The sequence below is a fragment of the Amphiura filiformis genome, chromosome 13 (genome assembly GCF_039555335.1).
Source record: "Amphiura filiformis chromosome 13, Afil_fr2py, whole genome shotgun sequence".
NCBI classification, from domain to species: Eukaryota; Metazoa; Echinodermata; class Ophiuroidea; order Amphilepidida; family Amphiuridae; genus Amphiura; species Amphiura filiformis.
This window is the reverse complement of record NC_092640.1, coordinates 46039102-46064517: the sequence shown is the minus strand read 5'-3', so window position 1 is coordinate 46064517 and position 25416 is coordinate 46039102. Positions and strand designations below refer to the sequence as shown.

General features: G+C 38.0%; 1 protein-coding gene across 1 annotated transcript; it reads left to right on the top strand.

The window, feature by feature from the left end:
* On the top strand, positions 1–23701 carry LOC140168423 (NADPH--cytochrome P450 reductase-like). The gene is made up of 14 exons (XM_072191812.1): positions 1–115; positions 3745–3805; positions 4977–5105; positions 7685–7834; positions 8981–9105; positions 9520–9609; positions 10795–10893; positions 11718–11834; positions 14630–14748; positions 16014–16195; positions 17870–18019; positions 18707–18974; positions 20834–21062; positions 22503–23701. Exons 1-14 carry the CDS (start codon positions 9–11, stop codon positions 22645–22647), a joined length of 1971 nt encoding a protein of 656 aa, XP_072047913.1. The 5' UTR covers positions 1–8; the 3' UTR covers positions 22648–23701.
* The last annotated feature ends 1715 nt before the right edge of the window (positions 23702–25416 follow it).

The following is a 25416-nucleotide window of genomic DNA, read 5'->3' as shown; positions in this document are numbered from 1 at the left end:
GCGAGCCAATGTTCAGCAGTCTAGATATTTTCCTAATAGGAGCTACCTTTGGAATAAGTGTCTACTGGTTTTTCATCAGAAAACCCCCTGTACAACCTGATCCCAAACCAATTTTGTAAGTATTTTTGTGAACAAAATTATAACTGAACTTTCACCAACTTATAACAAGTATTTATATTAGAAAATATTCAATGTTCATTTGATGGAAGCTATAATGTGTATGCTTTCCTTAGTATACTGTGCATTAAAAGTATCTTGAACTTGATTGGCTAGGAGTAGCGGTAGGCACTGCTAGGAGTAGTGGCAGTGTGAATGATGGTCAGCGTAAGTTCCGCCAGGCGTACGTCCGACGATTTACTCCTGACGAAAGTCAGGAGTAGCGAGCTGGGTGTAACTTCCGCCAGGGGTAAGTTGCAATGTAAACCCTGCTACTTCTGGCACCCAGTGTAAGTTTGACCTTTAGTTGGTCGGAACTAAAGACATTACATATCGCGTGGTTGAAAAGGTCACAGAAACCCTGGAAGTGGTAGCCGATGTTTACGCTGATCAGAAGTGCATGCTTGATGGAACTGGTCGGCGTAGTGCTAGGAGTAGGCTAGGTGAGGACACACGGTATAGGAGTAGGGAACTAAAATATTTGTGGAATTTTTATCAGTAGCGTAAGGTTACACTGGGTGTAACTCAAAATGTGAACACAATTAATGTTAACTCACAAACAGTTGTAGGTTATGCAACTAATTAAACTTGGTGTCATGTGCTTGTCCCAGGATCTTAACATTATGGTAAACGTACATATTTTGAGATTCATGGTCATTAATTTTGATGTCCACTTGAGTATACTTAGTCCGCGGACTTCAAATCAAAGGACATCAAGTTATGATAGTCTAATGACCTCCAGCTTTTTTGCGGTTTGAGGTCAGAGTACCCAGGGTTGGAAGGAGTAACTAAATAAAGCTTGCAAATTGCGAAGGAGAAAGTGGGATGAAAGTAGGAGAGGAGTGGGTGGAGGAGAGAAGAGAGGAATGAGCACTGAGGAGGGAAGAATCGGCTGTGGTTCCAAATTTCAGCATCATTGTCACCAATAGACCCTATTATTTTCATTTTCATTTTCATTCAGTTAATTTGAATTTCTGGCCCCACACATATGTGGGGTTATGTTATCCCCAAGATGGTTGCCTGTTTGTTTATCTGCCTGGTTATTTGGTGGAAGCAAATTTATAAAATCCTTGTGCAACTCCAACACAAACTGATCAACTTCAAAGTTGGTATGGTGATAGGAAATAGTGGCCTGATGTTTTGTATAGTTTTGTGTCCTGTTATTTGCATATTTATCATGTTTATGAATATTAAAGAGCTTATTTGCAAATTTTGCCTTACGCAATAACTGATCAACTTCAAATTAGGTACGGTCATAGCATATGGTGGCCTGATGTGATGTAAAGATTTGTTTCATGTTATTTGCATATTTATGAATATTAATGAGTTTATTTGCATATTTTGCCAAATATTCAACAAGCATTATACACCTTTGTGTGGGGCCACCTTAATTACAAACTGTGTAATTCAAGTTTTTTTCCCAGTTATTACTCATACTTATAAAGTTTGTAAATTGTGTAGGAGAGTAAAATACCACAACCAATAAACAGATATATTTTAAAAAGTCCAAAAATTAAAAAGATGACAAAAAACAAAAACAAAAAAACTCTACCCAGAATTTACGTAGAAGTAGGATACCATGTATGGTCTACCCAGAATTCACGTAGAAGTAGGATACCATGTATGGTCTACCCAGAATTCATGTAGAAGTAGGATACCATGTATGGTCTACCCAGAATTCATGTAGAAGTAGGATACCATGTATGGTCTACCCAGAATTCACGTAGAAGTAGGATACCATGTATGGTCTACCCAGAATTCATGTAGAAGTAGGATACCATGTATGGTCTACCCAGAATTCATGTAGAAGTAGGATACCATGTATGGTCTACCCAGAATTCAAGTAGAAGTAGGATACCATGTATGGTCTACCCAGAATTCATGTAGAAGTAGGATACCATGTATGGTCTACCCAGAATTCATGTAGAAGTAGGATACCATGTATGGTCTACCCAGAATTCATGTAGAAGTAGGATACCATGTATGGTCTACCCAGAATTCATGTAGAAGTAGGATACCATGTATGGTCTACCCAGAATTCATGTAGAAGTAGGATACCATGTATGGTCTACCCAGAATTCACGTAGAAGTAGGATACCATGTATGGTCTACCCAGAATTCATGTAGAAGTAGGATACCATGTATGGTCTACCCAGAATTCATGTAGAAGTAGGATACCATGTATGGTCTACCCAGAATTCATGTAGAAGTAGGATACCATGTATGGTCTACCCAGAATTCACGTAGAAGTAGGATACCATGTATGGTCTACCCAGAATTCATGTAGAAGTAGGATACCATGTATGGTCTACCCAGAATTCATGTAGAAGTAGGATACCATGTATGGTCTACCCAGAATTCACGTAGAAGTAGGATACCATGTATGGTCTACCCAGAATTCATGTAGAAGTAGGATACCATGTATGGTCTACCCAGAATTCATGTAGAAGTAGGATACCATGTATGGTCTACCCAGAATTCACGTAGAAGTAGGATACCATGTATGGTCTACCCAGAATTTATGTAGAAGTAGGATACCATGTATGGTCTACCCAGAATTCATGTAGAAGTAGGATACCATGTATGGTCTACCCAGAATTCATGTAGAAGTAGGATACCATGTATGGTCTACCCAGAATTCATGTAGAAGTAGGATACCATGTATGGTCTACCCAGAATTCATGTAGAAGTAGGATACCATGTATGGTCTACCCAGAATTCATGTAGAAGTAGGATACCATGTATGGTCTACCCAGAATTCATGTAGAAGTAGGATACCATGTATGGTCTACCCAGAATTCATGTAGAAGTAGGATACCATGTATGGTCTACCCAGAATTCACGAGAAGTAGGATACCATGTATGGTCTACCCAGAATTCATGTAGAAGTAGGATACCATGTATGGTCTACCCAGAATTCATGTAGAAGTAGGATACCATGTATGGTCTACCCAGAATTCACGTAGAAGTAGGATACCATGTATGGTCTACCCAGAATTCACGTAGAAGTAGGATACCATGTATGGTCTACCCAGAATTCATGTAGAAGTAGGATACCATGTATGGTCTACCCAGAATTCACGTAGAAGTAGGATACCATGTATGGTCTACCCAGAATTCATGTAGAAGTAGGATACCATGTATGGTCTACCCAGAATTCATGTAGAAGTAGAAAACAACAACCAAAAAAAAGTGTCACATTAAAACGGACCAGTGTAACATCAAATTTGGGTTCAGACCCAGTGTAGAGATATCCTACCTTTAGTAAAATCTAATTATTATGATGAGAGACATGAGTAAGAGGGGTGCTTGACCACTTCAAACAATGATTTTTGTTTTTCAGTCCGAGGCTAGCTTTGCTCCAAAGCCAACCTATTTTCCATCCAATTGAAAGAAAAAATGAAAAACCATGCCATATGCCCTCTGACACTAATAGTAAAGACCAGCTGTGGCGGCTCGGTGAGTGGACTTTCGCAGTTGGTGGGTTTTGTAGACCAACATCTTAGGTAGACAGTGATCTTTACTGCATAGTGGTCCTACTTACTTGTTGGTGACTTATGCAATCTTTGTTGTGATTTTATTTTTCAGTCCACCGAAGCCTCCAGGACCATTGGAACCAGGGGATTTCATACAAAAAATGAAATCATCGGTATGTATCAACTTAAAAAAGAAGAAAAAAACAAAAACACAAAAATCCACTCAATTGAGAGAAGATCTTTGGGCATAATTGAGTTACTGACAACACATAGTACTTCAAGAGCACTAACCCTAACCACCAATCCCGAGGCTAACCAGCAACAAAGTTATAGTGCTCCTGAATGTACCTACATCCATAAACATATAAGTGGATAGCAATCACTGCAGGATATTCAGCTAAATCAACTGCATGCAGATCAAGCTGATTGTATTTCTATGTGTAAAGGGCCCACTTGGAGTGGTGTGGCCACCACAAAGATATTGTTGGCCTGCACACCATTCAGAAAAGGTTAAACTCTTTATGAAATGCTTTTTATTAGTTCATTAAGAATATTAATTTCAACAGTTGATTTTGTTCATTTTGAACAATTCCAAAGAAAAATGAAGATGTTTAACTCGCATTTTAGTGGCGTTTCACCACTACACTAGTGGTTTCATCAGACACAATCAATCACATCTGATTGTTCAAGTCCTTGTAGGCAACATGCAACAGGAACCGACGTAGAGGGTGTGATGAGTTCATCAAAGATGTTGAGTCGCTTGCTTTAGCTACTCAGGTGATATATACTGCCAATGGTTCGACATGACTATGGGTAACCCCCTCAGCTCCCTTGGGTGTAATATCTTTATGATGTGGCTCAATGAGCAGAAAGCTATTTCCACGCCCAGCCCCCCCCCTGCAGCATGTCGCCCATGTCTTTTTTAAAGATATGTATATGACGTGATGGAAGTAGTACGCAAAGGAGAAGTAGACAACTTAACGGAAGACTTAAATTCCATTGACCGTACCAACAACGTCAAGTTTACTTATGAGCAGGACCAAGAAGGTTCAATTCCCTTCCTCGACACCCTAATCTACTGAAAGCCAGACAGATCAGTGAAACTGTGTATTTACGGAAACAAAAAAAGTTATGTCTCGAAGCCCATGGCCGTTTCAAAAATGAATGTGAGAATAAAGATTTTTATTTTTATACAGATTTTTTTTCAAACTTAATTTTAAATCAAGATGTCATTTTCGAGTGTTCAAAAGCTTAATATGGCATACCTTTGCCTACACCTTAATTATGAAATAATCTACATGATGAATTCAAGTAATAAAATATTGTCTGTTGGATTTTTTATAGCACAAAAATGTAGTTGTTTTCTATGGATCCCAGACGGGTACAGCAGAAGAATTTGCAGGACGTCTTTCAAAAGATGCACAAAGATTTGGCCTGAAAGGAATGATATCAGACCCAGAAGAATGTGAAATGGTAAGATGTCATAAGGTTGCATGAATTAGTCAACTATTATAGTTATATTCATGACAGTATCCAGGGATGTACTTCCCAAATGCCAGGGGCGGGTAACTTTTGGCAGCTAAATTTTCAAAAGTGCCCACCCACCTGGCGGGTAAGAAGTTGAAGATGATAAACTGATGTTACTATTGCAGCCCTCAGCTGAGCTGCTCTGGGATGTCTTTTCCGAATATTTCTAGCTCCAATTTTTGGTGATAAAGTGTTCAGAAAGTCAAAAAGGGCAATACTTAGGATTTATGTCCAACTTTTACCATTATTATGTTTTGACGAATCCAAGTGTGTGAAAATATTGGATACAACACATAATAATGATAAAATTGGATGCTTTACCCCCAATATTTATTGGTCGAGCTATGAGTTTTAAAATATTGGACTCGACTACGTCTCGTCAATATTTTAAAACTCATAGCTCGATTCAATAAATATGGGCTCAATCGATCCAATTTTATATCAAAAATCAGCATAAGTGCACTTTATTTTGGAAGTCCTATACACCCTCCCAATAATATGCGTACGGGCCTGACAATACTGTATTGCATTGATTGAAAGTGTGTGTGAATCGGGTGTGAATCATTGTGAATAGTGAAATATTATAGTTACGAAAATGCAACGCAACACAAATTGTGCTTCTTTAATATTGCTATTGTGGCTCTGGCTCTAAGTAGGATATATGTCAGGCATGTAAACTTTCTGTCAGACTGGTAACTTTTGTGAGCACCTGTCCGACTGGCTAGTAGCCAAAAAAGTTAGAATACAAGTTCATTCATCCCTGACAGTATCAGATTTGGCATAAAAGGAATGATATCAGAGCTAGAGGAATGTGAAATGGTAAGATGTCATAGAGCGTGTTTATAGTGAATATACCGCATTTTGAGTATACCGTATCGATAATCCTTGTATATGTACCGATACCCTTGCTGTTTATAGTGAGACACAGTTACAGCACAAATTATATACCAACTAACATTATCGTACATTTGCAATGACCCCGAGGTCACACAGGGAATGTGTAAATATTGTGGCGCCAGCTATAAACAGCCCATTCAACAATATGATCATGGCGGCAAACATGCCGTAGCTTCTGTTTTGATTACTATTGAGGGGGTGAGAATCGTTCCGAATGTCCTGCGCGCATTCTACGCATCATGAAGAAGCTCCTACTTCCGGTAATACCGCACACAATTTATACTGGTGTGTTTATAGTGGGAATATCTCGCCACAATATCCTTCGGTTTAGAAGGATACTGATGTACCGTACATACATATACTGCTAGTGTTTATAGTGGGCAAGTATCCGGATAATTTCTAACCGGGTAGAAACTGTTCCGCAATGTACTGCACATCTGCTCCCACTAAAAACACGCTCATAGAGTTGCATGACTTAGTCAACTAATGTAGTCAGTTCAGAATCTATTAGCAATATTCATGAGAAAAATTGATTGTGAAAATAAGATGTCATAAGGTTGCAGGACTTAGTCGATAGTTGAACTAATTAGCAATATTCATGAGCAGTATTAGATCACAGATTCTAGAAGCAGGGTATGATATCAGACCCAGAGGAATGTGAAATAATAAAACAGCATTTATCCACGATTTCTGGATGGTTACATCCCTCTAAAGCGCGTCACGGGTCGATATGCCACCAAGCCCCTAAGGGCAGTGCAAGTTGACCTCAATGCTGAGTGTGACAGACAACTGTTATTACAGGCCCGGGCTGATCCCCAGTTCTTTACAAAAAGGCCTGCAACTTGCAAATGGTAAGATATGTCATGATAGATATTAGGGCTGCATGATTTAATTGACTACTATAGTCATAGTTGACACTATATTACTGATATTCATGAGCATTTTAGATTAGTTACAAAAGGAAACAAATGCAAAAGAAAAAAAAAAAAAATTTTGGATTTATAAAGCACCTTTCTCCAGATCTTAGAGGACTCAAAGCGCTGTAATTTCGCTGCAATGGTGAATCATCACAATCAGATCGCATCAACTAGGTTGCTGCCGAGCAGCGCACACCTATCCGCATTTAGATTGTAACATCCACCAATTTTCGGAGTTATACCGCGCCTTTCTCCAGATCTTAGAGGACTCAAAGCGCTGTAATTTCGCTGCAATGGTGAATCATCACAATCAGATCGCATCAACTAGGTTGCTGCCGAGCAGCGCACACCTATCCGCATTTAGATTGTAACATCCACCAATTATCTGTGCAGCTCCCCAAATTCCATTGGGTGAAGGAAGTTTTTGATAACCAAACAACTAATCACAGATTTTTGCGATACAGGAGGAAACCGGAGATCCCGGAGAAAACCTGCGAGAGCGAGCATGGAATCGGGATAAACCAAGTGCACATGAGTCCTTGGGCGCGCCGGGCTTGAACCCGGGACCTCAGTGGTGCAAAGCGAGGGAATTACCGCTGCGCTAACTCGCCCTCAAAGAACATACTTTATACCGTCCACAGAAATGTGCTACCAGCAAAATATGAACATACTTACAAAATATAAATTATGGATCTTGCTCCATCTTAACAGGAAAACCTAACGCAACTTCCAGAGATAGAAAATTCACTAGCCATATTTTGCATGGCTACGTACGGTGAAGGTGATCCTACTGATAATGCGCAAGAATTCTATGACTGGCTTCAGGAAGGATCCACACAGTTAGATGGAGTCAAGTATGCTGTAAGTATTGAAACAACTTGGCCAATTTTGATCAACTGAATAGCTCTCGATCACTCCGGGAGCAAAGGAAGGTGGGTAGGGGCACTTGTATTCTGAGGTACTCATGTATGGATTTTCAAAATGGACCCTGATCAAGTATTTTCAAGGAGCTCCCATAATTATACCCTAAACAAACAAGGATTGTTATTTTGCAATTTGTATTTGAGGTCCTGTCAAACATACCCTTTTTTCTGATTTTTTTATCAAATCCCTTTGGATTTTGAAAAAGCTATAGTTAGGCTGGACTTTTTCAAAAATCAAAAAAAATTTTTTTTTGTTTCCATTCATTTCTGTGCAAAATTGTATTTGCAAAGTCTTTGTCAACACATCATAAAAATGGGGAGGTCCTAATATTTTTGTTATTTCCCCAAAGCCCTACCCCCAGCATGAAAAGAGTGTTTGCAATGTGTTTATTATTAACCAAGAACTTCCTGTCTCTTCATTACGACAATTTTAGAAACAAAGTAAAGGAGCAAAGAAAAAAATAACAAAAATATTTGAAAATCTCCAAAATCAGTGAGGCGGGGACTATATACATGTTATTTATTTTACTTGGCCTTACTAAACACATTTTAAACTTTATTATAATAAGCACTCAGGTCAATTATGTGTACAAATGATACAATTTTAAATATAATTCAAATCAAAAATGAAATATGTCCCAAGATTTTATGATCCCCCAGAGTGGCTAGCAAACATTATAAATGTTGGAAAACATATTGTATACTTGGCGACGTTCAGATCTCTAGACCATCACTGAAGCATAGGGGGCGTAGAAAAACATGAAACCAATTCTCAGGGATGTCTGATTTCAGGCCTTTTGCTACTCCAAATTTCCGCATTTTTATTTATTTTCAGCCCGTTTTGAGGCTTTATAGCCCAAATTTACACGCTTTTTCAGGTTTTTCCTGCCAAGTCACTTCAGGCCACTTTCATCCCTGCAATTCTAGTTTTATCATTTGAAGTGTAAGGAAGCCAGAAATCATTGGTTCCACTAATGTAGCAAGACAAAATGCTTACTCTAATATCACTACATAGTGCCCTGTACTGTATCCTGTAGATTATACCCATTATTTGTACCTTTGTTTATATGTGATCTCTTTTTAGGTATTTGGGCTTGGAAACAAAACCTATGAACATTACAACATGATGGGTAAATACGTAGACAAAAGATTGGAAGAGCTTGGAGCAGAACGCATCTGTGAAGTGGGACTTGGAGATGATGATGGCAAGTAAGTTGAAAGCTCCATCTGCAAATTGCAAAGACAGAAAGTAGTTTCTTGTGTTTGAAAAGAAAAATTCAGTAAACCTGATAATCCTTACTCCATCGACTCTAGCTGTCGGGCATCAATGATGGGTCACCAAAAATCCCTGTCCTGCATGCTGGTATCAATTTCTACTACTGTATATCCTGTGTCTTCTGGAAGCAGGTCTACAAAGGTCTTCCTGTGACGTCCTTTGGTTCTTTTTCCTTGTGTGGGTTTCCGAGTAACCAGATCAAATGTTATTCTCCCTTCGGCTCTCTTACAGTGTCATGCAAACCATCACATTATATAACCAGCTTGATTGTTCACCTGAATGATTATAGCTATATCTTGAAATGCATCTCAACTTATCCTATAGTATGATATTTGCTTATTTTATAGCATGGAAGAAGATTTTGTGACATGGAGAGAAAAGTTCTGGCCTGCTGTATGTGAACAGTTTGGTGTAGAAGCTACAGGCGATGAATCAAGGTATGTATATGCAGCCCTGGTATGTAGTATAAAGCCAACATTGCTGTATGTGAACAGTTTGGTGTAGAAGCTACATGGGATGAATCAAGGTATGTATATGCAGCCCCGGTATGTAGTATAAAGCCAACATTGCTGTATGTGAACAGTTTGGTGTAGAAGCTACATGGGATGAATCAAGGTATGTATATGCAGCCCTGGTATGTAGTGTAAGCCAACATTGCTGTATGTGAACAGTTTGGTGTAGAAGCTACATGGGATGAATCAAGGTATGTATATGCAGCCCTGGTATGTAGTGTAAGCCAACATTGCTGTATGTGAACAGTTTGATGTAGAAGCTACATGGGATAAATCAAGGTATGTATATGTAGTCCTGGTATGTAGTGTAAGCCAACATTGTTAAGGGCCCAAAGGTTTGAAGTCTATGGGCCCTCTTCAAGTTCTACAGGCCCAAACGTAATTTTAAAATTTTATCTCCTTTAATACAGATTGAATGTTACACTGGTCCACATATGTGTGACACTTTATAAGATAAGACAGGTAACAGGTAAAATACATGCAAAATAGTGGTTTGATTGTTGTTGAAGTCAGCATTGGATCCATGTTGCTGTAAAAATATTTCTATGGCCCTGTGGGGCCTAACAGCATAGTATATCAGCAGGTCGGCAGTGACCTTCCCAGGCTTATTGACAGTGAGGGCCTGCCTTTTCTAGTGTGTTTGTATTTCTTGAGCTGAGCTGCAGCTTTAACATAAAATTATAATGACAGGACTTCCCAAACTTTGGGTTGTGACCCAAATCACTGAGCCTGACACAAGTGATTTGAAAGTGGTGCAGCGGCACCCGATGTACGATCCTATTCGAACGTAGAGAGCATAGCATTTAACCATGTGGGGTCCAGGTAAAATGTAGAATATGGACAGTCTGGTAAAAATACATTGTGCACTTTCCAAATTTAGTGTGCTCTTTTTTTAAATGATCTTAAATTGTTTTAAAAGGTTCAGCCTTTGATAAATCACCCATTTGTCTTGGAGCTCCAATAGTTTTGTTCTTATGGCCAAAAATTTGTTTTTAAATTATGTTTAAACGGCCAAAAACTGCAAACACAGATTTTGTATGAATTTATTTACAATAAATAAAATGATGTATTAAAACCTGTAATTATAATGTTCTTTACACACACATACAGCATACGTCAGTACAGTTTACAGATAGTGGAGGAAATAGCACCAGAGAAAATCTTTACAGGAGAGGTGACTAGGTTAGGCTCCTTCAAGACGCAGAAACCGTAAGTATATTGAACTAGGGAATGGGAAATAAGAAGGGAATGGACCACCACTTTGAGCTTCAACAAGTAAAACCAGTACCAGTATTTCACATAGTGAAATTAAGTGTCTTTTTATTTCTAAGTACCTAGTTGTCAAGGTGGGGTGACTGTGGAGATGCTGCTCTCTATGAACATGATAAGTTTTACACAGACTGGGCCCTGCAGTGGCTTTTCAAGTATGACTTGATGTGATTTGACATTTCTTGTTGAAATTAAATTTTAGGAGATCTCAACAAGAAATATTCTGTTATGTGATTGGATTGCAGTCAGTGGTGTGCGCAAAGTGAGGGGGGCACTTTTGTCAATCTGTTGGGGGGGATTCAGGGTTTACCTATTACGGTAAGTGAAGAGAGCTTACAATTTTTGAATAGAGACCTGTGGCACCCCCGTTTTGAAAACTTGACAGACCTCACTGATTGTGATGATATCATACTACGTGATAGTTTGAACTTAAATCACTATCATCAGATGACTTTTTATCCACAAGCATAATAGTCAATAAAATAAATAAAAATAAACATGGTTGTGCTACATTCAACTTTCTAATGATGACAAGATGAAAGTATTACGTACATGCCCTGTTGATATTGATGGTTCCTGCCATGTGCCCAGCAAGTTTTTCAGCAAGTTTAGTATAGTGCTCAATGCCCCTTCACATGCCAGTTTAGGTATAGCTCATGGTGACATGCCCCTCCAGTGGATATGTCCTATCCAGGAGGACGAGGTGTCACTGGAGAGCTCTGGAGCTGCAACAGATACTGATGTGGGAAATCATTTCTTTTCAGATCATTTGATGCCAAGAACCCCTTCTTATCACCAGTGAAGGTTAATCGTGAGCTCCACTCTGGAGGAGATAGATCTTGTATGCATATAGAATTTGACATATCCGGCACTAAACTAAGGTTGGTATTCAAGCAATTTGAGTTTATTTCTATCCATGCAACTGGTCTACTTCTTTTGTTCTTGAATTTGGTTCGATTTAGGCTATGTGTTGTCTGATATTCACGGTGACACTTACCAGTCTGTCTGTATGTGTGTATGTATGGGTAAGGTCACCACAAAGATGTGACTACAAGAAAAATGTGTAAAATATGCTAATAATTATGGAAGTTGGCTAAATATTCGTACATTATGTTTTATTCCATAAAACTGAATGCTCGAAGGATGGAGAAAGTGGGGCTTTGACCTGAACATCCTTCAGTCTTATGTAAGACCCACTGCTGAGTATGCAGCTGCAATATGGGACCCACACACTCAAAGAAACATCAAGAAAGTGGAACAAGTCCAGCGAAACAGTGCCAGATACGTTACCAACACCTATGACCGCAGATCAAGTGTTACCCCCCTGCTGCTGAGTGAGCTCCAGTGGTCTTCTCTACAAAGTAGACGTCGCCAAAGCCAGCTAACCATGCTCTACAGGATTCACTCTGATCTGGTTGACATCAGTTGGAAAGATTACATCACTGAAGCAACATCTAATACCAGAGGTCATGACTCCCGTATCTGGACTCCATATTGCAGCTCGCAAGTGTTCCTCTCTTCCTTCTTCCCACGCACAAGTAGGGATTGGAATTCCTTAAAGAAGGATCCAGCAGCCTTCCCAACACTCGATGCCTTCAAGACGGCATTGAGGACGGCTCCATCTAGATAGCAGACAGCATCAAATTTTTAATCAGCACTTCACTGTACATATTTTGCACCTGTGATCTCTTGTCTGCGTCATATGTCTGCGCACCCACCACTCTGCAGTGAGTAATCTTCTTTTCAAGAAGCCTTCACTACAACTGGAAGAAGAAGAAGAGGTCACCGTAAGTCCCCCAACCAATGATCACTGTTATAAGTTTGAGTTCAGTGAGTGATACTTTGGGATGGCATCTGTTTTACGAAACTTTATCCAAATGAGCACATGCACATGTGTGGTGTGATCAAACAAAATCAATGTGAACTCGGGCATATTCAATTTTCTGTTTTCTACATGATTGTATAATGCATTTGCAAAGCTACATTTTGCAGAAAACCCCATAGAAATTGAACATTTAGTTCCAAAGATATGAACAGTTGAAAAACAAAAGAAGTTATTTCCTTTGTTTGGCTATATCTGAAAATCACTATTTTCAACTTTGGACTGATTTTGCTTGATCTTATCATATAATAGTAAAATACAATACAATACAACCAAGCATTTATATATCCATTGCTAGTGTGACACTGTTGTTTCCTTTTGGATCCATCCTTTGGTTCCCTGTTGGTCAGTTGGAACAGATTTTCCCTGTTTTTACATTTATATATTGCCTGATTTTTTTGTACCCATACAGAAATAGTGATTGCATAGTCTTTTTTGAACAAAGTTGAAGCGAGACAAAAATGAATACCACAAGGATACAGGAAGTGTGTGAGCGGGGACCACCACTCCTAAGCAAATGACTATCAAAATTGAGGAAATGATACTATGTAAAAAAAAAGGAGAGGGAGAAAAGCAAAGAAATAGAAAGCATTTGCTTCTGAAGAAGAAATCATTTTCACGTCACTGGTTAAAACATTGTTTAAACCAGATGACTGTCCAAAATAGTGACCCAAAATGGCATTATTTAACTCTTCATTAAAAAATTACTCTCTCCACACAGAGGTTGACTGCAGACGACAAGTTTCATTTTTTTTAAATTTACACATTTCAGAATTGTAAATGTCATGACCATATTTTATGGATCAGCATGAAAAATGCATTAGAATGAGTAAAAACAAGCTTAGTATTAGTTCAGTGGTTCTTAAGATAGCTATTGATGTTTTAAGAAAATATCTCAAAACTTTGACTTTTTATGTTGAAGCCTATGGCTAGCATGCAGAGCATTAAGCTTTATTCCATAAAAATGCATTTGTGACCCGATCCAGTTCTAAATCCAAGATCTCAGGCTAAAGTCATATTTTTTCACAGTTAAGTTATCAGGTTAATATGATGTAAAAAATCCCTTTATATCAGTCCAAAGCCCATGATTAAAACTGATTTGGCTGTAAAGTTATGACATTTTCACATGTTCATACTCTAAATATGACTAACTATAACCTTAACCTATTTCCAGCTATATCTCATTTTGTATTTGCCCACCTAAGCCTGATTGGACTAAATCGGATTACATTTGAAACATTAAAGGAGTATTTCGTGATCCGAGCATCCTCTTTTTATGACATTTTTGCGAGTTTGCAAGTGAGTTTGCGAGTTATGCATGATTATGTGTATTACACTGCTCCATAGACAATGTGTTGTAATTCAAATTTCACGATATCTTTGCAAAACGAATTAATCTGCAAGAAATTTTTTGTACATAAACATTATGTAGCCAAAAATGACATTATTTAACTATTAATTATTACAGAATAACATGGTACTAACTAAATATCCATATATTATGTATTTTTCCTAAACAGGAACATTTAAAAACTTGCTTGTTAATAACATGATGGCATGAAAAATAGTGAAAGAACATCACATTATTAACTTTCTCCCTGCATCATTATTTCTTTCTCTCTCTATTGTTTTTGTTTCCCTACCCTTTCTCTCTGAACACATCTATTTCTCAATACTGGCGCCCCACTCTCTTTCTCTTACTCCCTCCCCACTCACAATCTCTTTAGACAATTGCATGATGAGACAGTTAATATTAACTTATCTGAGTTTTGATATTTTGTTAATTTGACATAGGTATGAGGCTGGTGACCATGTAGCAGTGTATCCAGTTAACGACCCAGAATTAGTAGATAAACTTGGCAAACTCCTGAATGCTGACTTGGATACCGTCATTAGTCTTAACAATGTGGATGGTAAGATATGATACAGGAGCAAAGAGGTTCATTAGACTAGAAGTTCTTGGACTCTTGCAGGAAAATTCAAGAAATGAAAACGTGTTACTATTTATTGTTTCAAAACTTCAGTTGCCTTGATGTCAATTTTATTTGTTGGTGGGCACTGCCAAAATGAAAAAGCATCTGCACAGCTTGATACAGGTCCACTTGCATTGTGAGGTGGATATCATTCTCATTTGTGGACTTTCAAAATGGACCCCAAAAAGTATTTTCCCTGGCTTTCATAATACCCTAAATAAGTGTTGTGGTTGCATTTTGCTATCCAAAATTGCAGGAACAATCTTCATTTTCACATTTTGTTTAAGAGATCTTGTCAAACATACCCTTTTTCCCAATCGTCAATGTTTTTAACACCCTAAAGGATGTACACATGTACAACACTTGCCTGTGAAAACAACCCTTTTTACATGTTTTGCTGTATGACCATTATAACCACCTTGGAATACAAGTGGTTCCCTCGGCAAAATCCCAGCCCCTACCCTATAATTGAAAGTGTTAAGTTTGCTATTACAATCAAAAACAAGCATAAAAATGTCAATCATAATGCCCATGGCTTGTGATTGGTTAGCAACCATGGAGGGTGCCACCCTAGTTATAATATGCTAACCAAAGCATGGGCTGTGAGGAGTTTAATTGACAGGGACATCATTTATTTTATTTCTGTCTTTGATTAATATTTCAACAACTCTTCCTATTCCTTTGTACAGGAGTTAAGCGTTGTTAATCCGTAATGAATCCACACTTTTCCAGTAGCGTATACGCGAACGCAGGGTTACGCATACGCGTTACCTGTGAGCGTGTAAAATTTGTCATGACTGGAACTTATGCGTCAAACACCTTCTTAATGTTAAAAGTATCAGCTAAGCATTACCGCTTCATTCTTTTGTTTTATTGCTGATACTAGGCTATCAACATAAGAAATCATCACAGATGTTACGGTTTAGTGGCAATAATTAACAAACGGATATTCCGAATGGAGGCATCATGAGAATTAGACGATATTTGGCTTGTTTTCGTTGCTGAAATGGATTCAATCGTGTTTCACCGTTGTTCATCACCGATTAACAACTTGCGTCTGTGTGGTTTACTTCGCTCGGGCAGCTTCCCTCACGAAGTAAACCACACAGACAACGCGGACACATCGTTGTTAATCGGTGATGAACAACGGTGAAACATGATTGAATCCCTAAAAGAATAATCCTACCATGTGTTTTTTTCCACAGAAGAAGCAAGCAAGAAGCATCCATTCCCTTGTCCGTGCACATACCGCACAGCCTTCTCTCATTACATAGACATAACAGCGCCACCACGCACCAATGTACTCAAAGATATCTCAGACTATGCCGAAGATCCTAAAGACAAAGAATTCCTGCTGAGAATATCCTCACCAACTCCTGAAGGAAAGGTAGGTGGTGCTGGGCACTCCAAAAGTGCAGAGATGGGAGAGCATGGATTAAATGGTTAGGGTACTTGCCTTTAGTGCATGAGGTCCTGGGTTCAATTCCCGGTGTTGGAGATTTGCTGGGATATTAACTTGGGGGAATAATGTCTGAAATTAATTGGCAACCTCTAGATTAAATTCAGGCCACCGTTCTTCCCATGGTTCACATAGAATTGTGTCAATGAATCATGAAAGTACTCTGTCCTTCGGAGTGGTTGTTAGCCGTCTGTCCTGTGTACAGAGAGCCATACCTATCCATGTATCTCGCAGCAATTTTCGAAAAGAGTAGGGTGTTAACCCCTGACTGTTCCCAACCTGTCCCGGTGTTCAAATGGACCACAATGGAAATAAGCTTCAATAAAGGCTTTATTTGGTTATCCAGGGTTGTCAAACCCGAACAAATCAAATAAAAAAAAAAAGATCCACTTTGTAAATTATCATGGTTGATTGACATAGCCTCTGCATGTGATGCAGACATTATATACCTGATGTCAGAGAGGTCTAAAAGTGTCTGAAAAAGTATTGGGTCAATTTATGAGATGTTTTTGTAAGAATAATATACTAAATCGGCTTTCTCTCTTGTAAATATGAACACCTAGAATAGTTTTAGCATATGTAGACATCTAATATTGATCAGTGGATATGAAATTTCCATTGAGATTTGCTTTCCAGATAATTTTTTTTTAAAAAGCTGATGCCAGAGATGATGTTGGCTTACCATCGCCCCATTACAAGTTTGCTTGCTAAATAACTTCTCCCAGGTAGGAAAATTTCTTAGTCATTATCTTTCCTCAAAAAGCGAAATTAATTTTGAGCAAAAACTCTTGCCAACACATAATAATTAGCAGACTCATGGTGGAGAAAGTCAGTTTATATTCAGTACAATTATTATTTTAAGGGATCTAGAATGAGCGTTTATGGTGTTTCGACAGTATTTTTTGTGGGACATGAGAGCACCTCAGACGTATCGAATTGCATTCTGAAAAAGAAGCATGTCTTTCTGATATCAAATAATTTTAATTTTTTGAAATTCACGATATAATACAAATTTTATGACAAATTACTAAAATTTGATATTTTTCACATTTTTGATATATAACAGTCCTCTAAATAAATTTTATAAATCTAATGATATATTCTTAAAGGGTATGTAGCTAGGAGGAAAAGACCACGATCAATTGAAAAATTTGACCTTTTATATTGAAGATATTTTATTACAAAAAAGACCTATTTTTTTTTGGTGTTTTGGAAAAAAAAATCCATATCTTCAATCTGAAAGGTCAAAATTTTCAATTGATCGTCGACTTTTCATCCCACCTACATACACTTTAAGTATAAAATAATCAGATTTATAAAGTTTACTTCAAGTACTGTTAAATATCAAAAATATCAATTTTAATGATTTGCCATAAAATGTGTATTACATTGCGAATTTCAAAAAATCAAAATTATTTGATATCAGAAGGACATTCTTCAGTATTCAGAATACAATTTGATATGTCTGATGTGCTCTAATGTCCCACAATAAATACTGTCCAAACGTTCATACCCCTTCCCTTAAGCCAGTATATTCCAGAAAATAGGTCTTGACAGAAATGCTTTATTAACGCTAGCTTTGCATGCTTGTATTATCCTTAGCATGAATACCATGAATGGATCGTAGAAGATCGTCGTAACATTGTCGCTATCCTTGAAGACCTTCCATCTGTAAAGCCACCAGCAGATCATCTCTGTGAGCTGTTACCACGGTTACAGGCTCGCTATTACTCCATTTCTTCATCTCCAAAGGTAAATATTTAAAGGGAAACAAATTTTGGCAATAGGTGAGGGGAGGGTTTGGGGAGGGTGTTGAAAGTTTATGGTTGTTGCCTCATAAAGTGCAGAACTAGGCATGGTAGCACATTTGATCAAAGGAAAATGCAACATTTTTATTTGCTCAGCAGTGGCGTAATGACCAACACAGGGAGAAATATCACCCAAAAAAAATCGAAAAGTTTAATGTGCACAGTAAGAAGCGATGCAAGGGGGCATGCAGGGCAATTGCCTCCACAATCTTGGGCTTTGCTCCCAGTCAAAATAAGAAATTCACCAAGGCCACAAGTAACCTCATTACCTCATTTTAGCAATAAAACTGCAAATTAAACAAAATGTGCAGTAAAGTAGAGGTTTATTGGGATGACATGCTCTGCAAATGATCAAGTATGACAGGTCATTAATTTTGGACGCTTTTGTTTATGCTGATTGACACATACAGCAACAATACAATACAATAAATGGAGCCACATGTTTTCTCAGCACTACTGTTTTCTATCTTTCTTTTTGACAAAAAAAAACATACCCAGAGAGAATGTCAGACTTAATTGCTTAACTTTAAAGCTATTCATTTAAGATTTAAGGAAAATATTTGTAAGCTTTCACTGAGATCACTAATAGTACCTGTAATAAATTGAACAATGTTTGTTACAAATCTCACAGGAATACCCTACATCAATGCACATCACTGCAGTTCTTACTAAGTATACAACACGAACAGGTCGTACCGCCAATGGTGTGGCTACATCCTGGCTTAAGAAGAAGGTCCCTAATGGGCCAGAAAGCATCCCTACAGTACCTATCTTTGTGCGCAAGTCACAATTCCGTTTGCCGTTTAAAGCGTCTACACCAGTAATTATGATTGGACCTGGAACAGGGCTGGCACCATTTAGAGGCTTCATTCAAGAGAGACATCATGCAAAAGAAAATGGTATGTTGTGTGTTTGTTGGGGATTGTGGGGGTGTTTGGGGGTATGTGCGCAAGTCACAATTCTGTTTACCATGCATTTAAAGCGTCTACACCAGTAATTATGATTGGACCTGGAACAGGGTTGGCACAATTTAGAGGCTTTATTCAAGAGAGACATCATGCAAAAGAAGAAGGTATGCTGTGTGTGTTTGCAATAGGGGACATTTGTGGGTGTTTTTCACACCAGTGGTGACAACCCAGGTAGTCTGCAGGTCGTTGCCACTTTCAAAGCATAACCCCATTCTAAATATGCCAGACTTTTTTTACAGCCAGGGACCTCTAGGGGTGAGGTAGAAGTCCCCAATTTTAGGCAGTAAAGAACCTTGTCCCCAGGTGGCCTAAATAATAAATGTACTAAATACAGTACCTTGCATTCTTTGTGGAGTCCTTTTTAACATCGCCACAAAGGAAAGTGTGTAAAATATACGGATGCAAATGTATGTTTTAGTATGGAATAAAATTTAAATATTAAATATATTGCATATCTTATTCTGTAAAAAAAGAGAAGATATATTATTGTTTAAAGCCGTTGCAATAGCTATAGCCCGGAGCTATAGCAAGGCATTGGCATCAGGGTTTTAACTATATAGGATTTGGCAAGTACCCATCATTTTCACCTAAACTGTCTGTCCATAATTTTACCCTTAAAACATAAACCAGACCTCTGCACCTTCTGGGGGTTCAGTCAATTCAAATAGCCATTGCTTTTATAGCCTTGATATATTAGCCCTAACTCTATGAAATTTTACAAAGAAAACACTGCGCATGCATGCATTGCACATGGAGGCATGACGCCAATCAGCCCAAGTCATATATACCCAGGGAATCGCTGGTCCAGTCCCGGGGGTACTCAAGTTTGGTTTTGGTAGGGACGTGCGCTGAGAATTTGAAAGTGGACCCATAAATATACCAATTTTTCAAGAAATTTGGACCCATTTATATACCAAAAGTCAAAATTTTCGGCCGAATTTAACCAAAATTGTCTTAGTTTTTGAAAATTTTCCCAAAATTTTTGGAAAATTTTGAAAATTTTGAAAATTTTGGCTAGATTAAGGAAAAATTGGGCTATTTTCCGAAAAAATTGAGAAAATTTTGAAAAAAGGACCCATTTATATACCAAAATAGGCTTTGAAAAAGGGGTCATTGATATACCAAAAGGCTGAAAATGCTACCCATTTTTGCGGCCCGCCCCCGTATGGGCATTTTTCCTGAGTACCCCCCCCCCCCCCGGGGTCCAGTCACCAACACCGCTGTAGCTACAAGTTGGTGATTTTGTGCGAGGCACCTGAGGGGGCCAAGGTTTGAATCCCGGGGGTGCGAAGTCAAAAATTTGTACATCTTCTCTCCTTTGGCGTTCCTCCATTCCTTTCTGATAGCCAAAAACCATGTGTAGCGTTAGGGTTAGTCATGTCTTGTTTTGAGTCACATAAGTAATTCAAGCATTATTTGTAGAATTTAGCCTATACACCTATCCGACTTCGCCATTACTGCGGTGTCCCCGATGTAAAACTGCGGTGTCCCGAGGTCGGGGTTCTATCCATTATTTATTGTGTGCTATACAGAATTGTACCGGGAATTGTACACAACAGTGATATTCAATACACAATCATGAGTATTGAATTACGAATTAAATCTCCCGCTCTGGTACATCTGTGTTGCCGTCAATAGAGGGCCAAATACAGTAAACGCTTCTCGGATTGGTGTATATCACAGGCATTAATCTTGCCTGTTGCAGGTGCAAACTGCCTGTCCAACAAGTAGGCTGGTGGCTAGCTAACACCCTGATTAGCATCGCTGCTAAATCTCATTCTGTTCTGCAGGCAAGGAACTTGGTGACACTATCCTATTTTTTGGATGTCGCAAAGAGAAAGAAGATTATATCTATCGTGATGAGTTGGAGAATTATCGTAATACTGGAGTGTTATCGCAGTTGCATGTGGCCTTCTCTAGGGACCAAGATAACAAAGTCTATGTACAAGATTTATTACGAAATCAGAAGCAAAGCTTATGGGATGTCTTAGAGAAAGGAGGCCATATTTATGTGTGTGGGTAAGTAGGATTCGTAATCAGAAGCAAAGCTTATGGGATGTCTTAGAGAAAGGAGGCCATATTTATGTGTGTGGGTAAGTAGGATTCATAATCAGAAGCAAAGCTTATGGGATGTCTTAGAGAAAGGAGGTCATATTTATGTGTGTGGGTAAGTAGGATTCGTAATCAGAAGCAAAGCTGATGGGATGTCTTAGAGAAAGGAGGCCATATTTATGTGTGTGGGTAAGTAGGATTCGTAATCAGAAGCAAAGCTTATGGGATGTCTTGGAGAAAGGAGGCCATATTTATGTGTGTGGGTAAGTAGGATACGTAATCAGAAGCAAAGCTTATGGGATGTCTTAGAGAAAGGAGGCCATATTTATGTGTGTGGGTAAGTAGGATTCGTAATCAGAAGCAAAGCTTATGGGATGTCTTAGAGAAAGGAGGCCATATTTATGTGTGTGGGTAAGTAGGATACGTAATCAGAAGCAATGCTTATGGGATGTCTTAGAGAAAGGAGGCCATATCTATGTGTGTGGGTAAGTAGGATTAAGTAATCAGAAGCAAAGCTTATGGGATGTCTTAGAGAAAGGAGGCCATATTTATGTGTGTGGGTAAGTAGGATTCGTAATCAGAAGCAAAGCTTATGGGATGTCTTAGAGAAAGGAGGCCATATTTATGTGTGTGGGTAAGTGTGATATTTGTTTTGAAAACTTCAAAGTTTATATGGGACTAAGTTGCTTTTACAAACATGCATTAGCGCCAATCCGGCTTGAAATGTGGGGGGGGGGGACAACCGGCCAAAATTCCAAAATATGGACCTCACCTCCCAAAAAAAATCCTTGCATGAAAAAGTGGACTTCTTCCTGTAAATATTGGACTTTTGGGGGAAAGATTGTGTTGAACAGTGTCATGAAAAAGTGGTTCCTTTGTTAATGTTTTATTTCTGAATTACGGTAAATTTGTCCAATTCTGGAATTTTATTAGCAAATTTTGCTCAAAAACAATGAAAAATCTGGACCTTTTTTTTAGAATTTTTAGGAAAATTTGAAAAAAAAAAACCACCCTATATCTCTAAAGTTACATAAAAAAGTCTCAAAATGCATGCCAAATTTTGCTGCTCAAAATTATGGTAAGTTTGTCCAATCAAAGAGTATCTTTGGTCCAATTCTGAAAAATGTCTACAAATTTTGCTCAAACACAATGAAGAAGCTGCACCTTTTCCAGAATTTTGAGAAACATTAAAAAAAATCAATATTAAATCTTCAAACCATTTTTCTGAAAACTGTAACCCAAAGTTATACCAACAAGCCTGAAAATGCACCACCAAATCTGCCGCACATCCCAGCTGTGCCCACCTTTCCACCAAGACCCTCCGTTCAGAAACTAGAGATGATTCTTAAGGGATAAGTCAAAATATTAATTGGTTTCCCTCCTTTTTATGTGTAATATATAATACAGAGATGCAAGGCACATGGCTCCTGATGTTCAACGAACCATTCGTGAAGTCATCTGCGAGGAAGGAGGCAAATCGTTAACCGAAGCGGAGGACTACTTCAAGAAGATGCATGACAAAGGACGCTATGCATGCGACGTGTGGAGTTAGTAACATAGAATGTGTTTGGCAAAGGCAAAGACATGACGTGACTTCTCTCTAGTCCAAAGGATCGCTAGTCCGAAGGTTCTCTAGTCCGAAGGGTCGCTAGTCCAAAAACCAAATTAAGTTCGCTAATCCGAAGGTTCTCTAGTCCGAATATAGAATAAGGGTTAGGGTTTTGGGTTAGGTTTAGGGTTAGCGAGCTTTATTCTATATTCGGACTAGAGAACCTTATTTATTATTCGGATTAGTGAACCCTCTGCCTAGAGTACCCGATATTTGGACTAGCAAACCTTTTTCAAAATTCGGACAAGCAAATGGTAAATTACGTGTTCAGACTAGCAAACCTTCGGACTAAGGAGCCTTCGGACTAGGTAACCTTCAGACTACAGAGTTGTCACCAGACATGATGGCCTAATTGGAAGATGTGATCTTGAACTTGGAAAAAGAGCAGTTGAAGAAATATTGTAACATTTGCTGACGAGGATGCCCTCAATGTTTTTCACAATTCATATTTTTACACCATTGTAATCTACTTTCATAAACTAACATATCCTCTGCAAAAAACAAGGGTTTATGTATAAGGCATAATGCTTTTAGAAATCTTTTCATATTGGTGCCAAGCATGGGATAAATAGTGTACCACCTTGGCAGAGGATTTTTATGTTCTGAACAGTCTTGATGTTGGTTTATTTCTGGTGTCATAGATTTACACATTGGCAAAACAATTAGTATGTCTTATAACTTATAAGTTCATAAAATCCAATGGGGAATGCATCCCCCGACTCAAACAGTCAAAATAAGCTTGAAAAAAGTTGAGATGCTCAGAACTTTTAAAACTTGCATTCTTAAACCCATTATGAAATATTTTTATAAGGTACACTATTTTGCCCTCCATGAGTGAAACACGAACATGGAGGCTGAGTGCAGACTCTCCTTGTGTAGCATCTATGGTGAGGCCTTAAATTATTAGATTGGAATTACAGACTGAGATAAATACAACAATTCTAATAAATCAGGTTATTATTTTATTTGAGAAATGAAAACTACTGTACATACAGAAAAAATGTACCAATTACAGCTAAGGGTTTTTTCCCCTGGCCTTTATTTGAAATGAATCAACATGTTGTTGACAAAATTGAAGTTATAAAAGTTATTGGTAGCCTATTTCGTTTTACACACTTGATCCAATTTACATTGTCAGATGTTGTTGAATTCTATCATATTGGCTCATTATGTAAGAAAATATACTATTTTAAAAGTTGCACTTTGGTCCATTTAACTCTCACAAAGCATACAGAATGTAGTCTTAATAATCTGCATGAATAGACAAAAGTGCAACTTTCAAAATGGCAACTTCTTACATAACAAGCCATTATGACCAAACAGAACAATGTTTGACATTTAAAACTGGACCAGATGTGCAGGCGACCAATAAATTTTATACATTTTTAATTTCTTCAATTTATTTTAGAAAGTCTTGGTACCCTTTAGTATAAAAGAGTATACAATTTTGACTGCACTAATTCAGGTGATGGTGAAACATGGCTTATCTGCAGCCTTGGCCTTACGGTAAATGTCACATACAAGTAGAGATCTCCCTCTTAAAATCCCAACAAGGTTTGCTGGTGGGATTTTTACAGGAGGGCACTTTTAGTTGGTGCCTAAAATTCCAGTTATATAAAGGTTGTTTCACAATCAGGATACTGGGGGTGAAAAATGAAGTGTCTAGTTTTTCCTCAATTTATTTCTTTTTGTGTTGCAGATGGGTCAAATAGGAAATCTGTAAAAAATTTAGGCATCAAGTGTTCAGATTTTCAAGTTATGCCAGAAATGTGTCTATGATGTTCATGTTTCTGTATGTCCAATTTTTCGGAGAGGACACATTTTAACGGAACATGTGATACAAGGAAAGTAAGGGTGAGCGGACGTGTTTATTATGTAGGATATATATATTAGTGTTTTTCAAGAAAATATCATTTTAGTCTGGGGTCAATTTTATCTATGGATTACAAAGCCTGAATTCGGAGAGGACATTTTTTGACGGAATTTTCAACATAAATGTGAAGAATGGTACAATTAATGAAACAGTTGCAATCTTACATGGTTCTCAATTTTGAACAATCATATTTCAAACATTACTTCTGAACTGTCAAAATATGTTTTTATGTTGTTGCTGGTGGTGATATATCATTTGCAAAGTTCACAAAGGTCAAAGACAGCTATTTTGTCCCAAAATCATATAGAAATGTATATTTTCATCATTTCTAAGCATTATAAATAAATAAAATAAATTTCGGAATTTATATAGCGCTTTTCCAGAGGATTCAAAGCGCTGTAATTTCGCTGCGTGGTGAATCATCACAATCAGATCGCATAACTAGGCATTTCAAAAAGTTTCTTTGTAGCTGTAGGTGGAACTAATAGGGGCCAATAATTAGGCATGGCAACTTTTAATCATAAGTTAATCTAATATTTGAAAGAGGGCACAATATGGTGCTCAGCCCAAATGTACCCTGATTGTAAAATAACCCATAAAGGGAGCCCATGCACCATTAGGCGAATCGTTACGGTATGTTGTTTATACCAATCAGAACTTCAGAAGACAAAAATATCTGTAATAAGAGAAATGTCTATTTAATAATTATCAGCTAATTTTGCATTTAAAAATGCTGGTTTTCAAATAGAGTTGCATAAACTACTTCTTGACAATGTAAAATCAGGAAGGTATTAATTCACAAGGCACATCACTTTTCAAATGTTAGGTTTTCTTACACT

Excerpts from the sequence above, each read along its gene's own strand:
- LOC140168423 (XM_072191812.1), top strand. The coding sequence starts at position 9 with ATGTTCAGCAGTCTAGATATTTTCCTAATAGGAGCTACCTTTGGAATA. Across the intron at positions 9,106-9,519 it reads CTTGGAGATGATGATGGCAA|CATGGAAGAAGATTTTGTGA; the intron begins GTAAGTTGAAAG and ends CTTATTTTATAG. Across the intron at positions 11,835-14,629 it reads ATATCCGGCACTAAACTAAG|GTATGAGGCTGGTGACCATG; the intron begins GTTGGTATTCAA and ends AATTTGACATAG.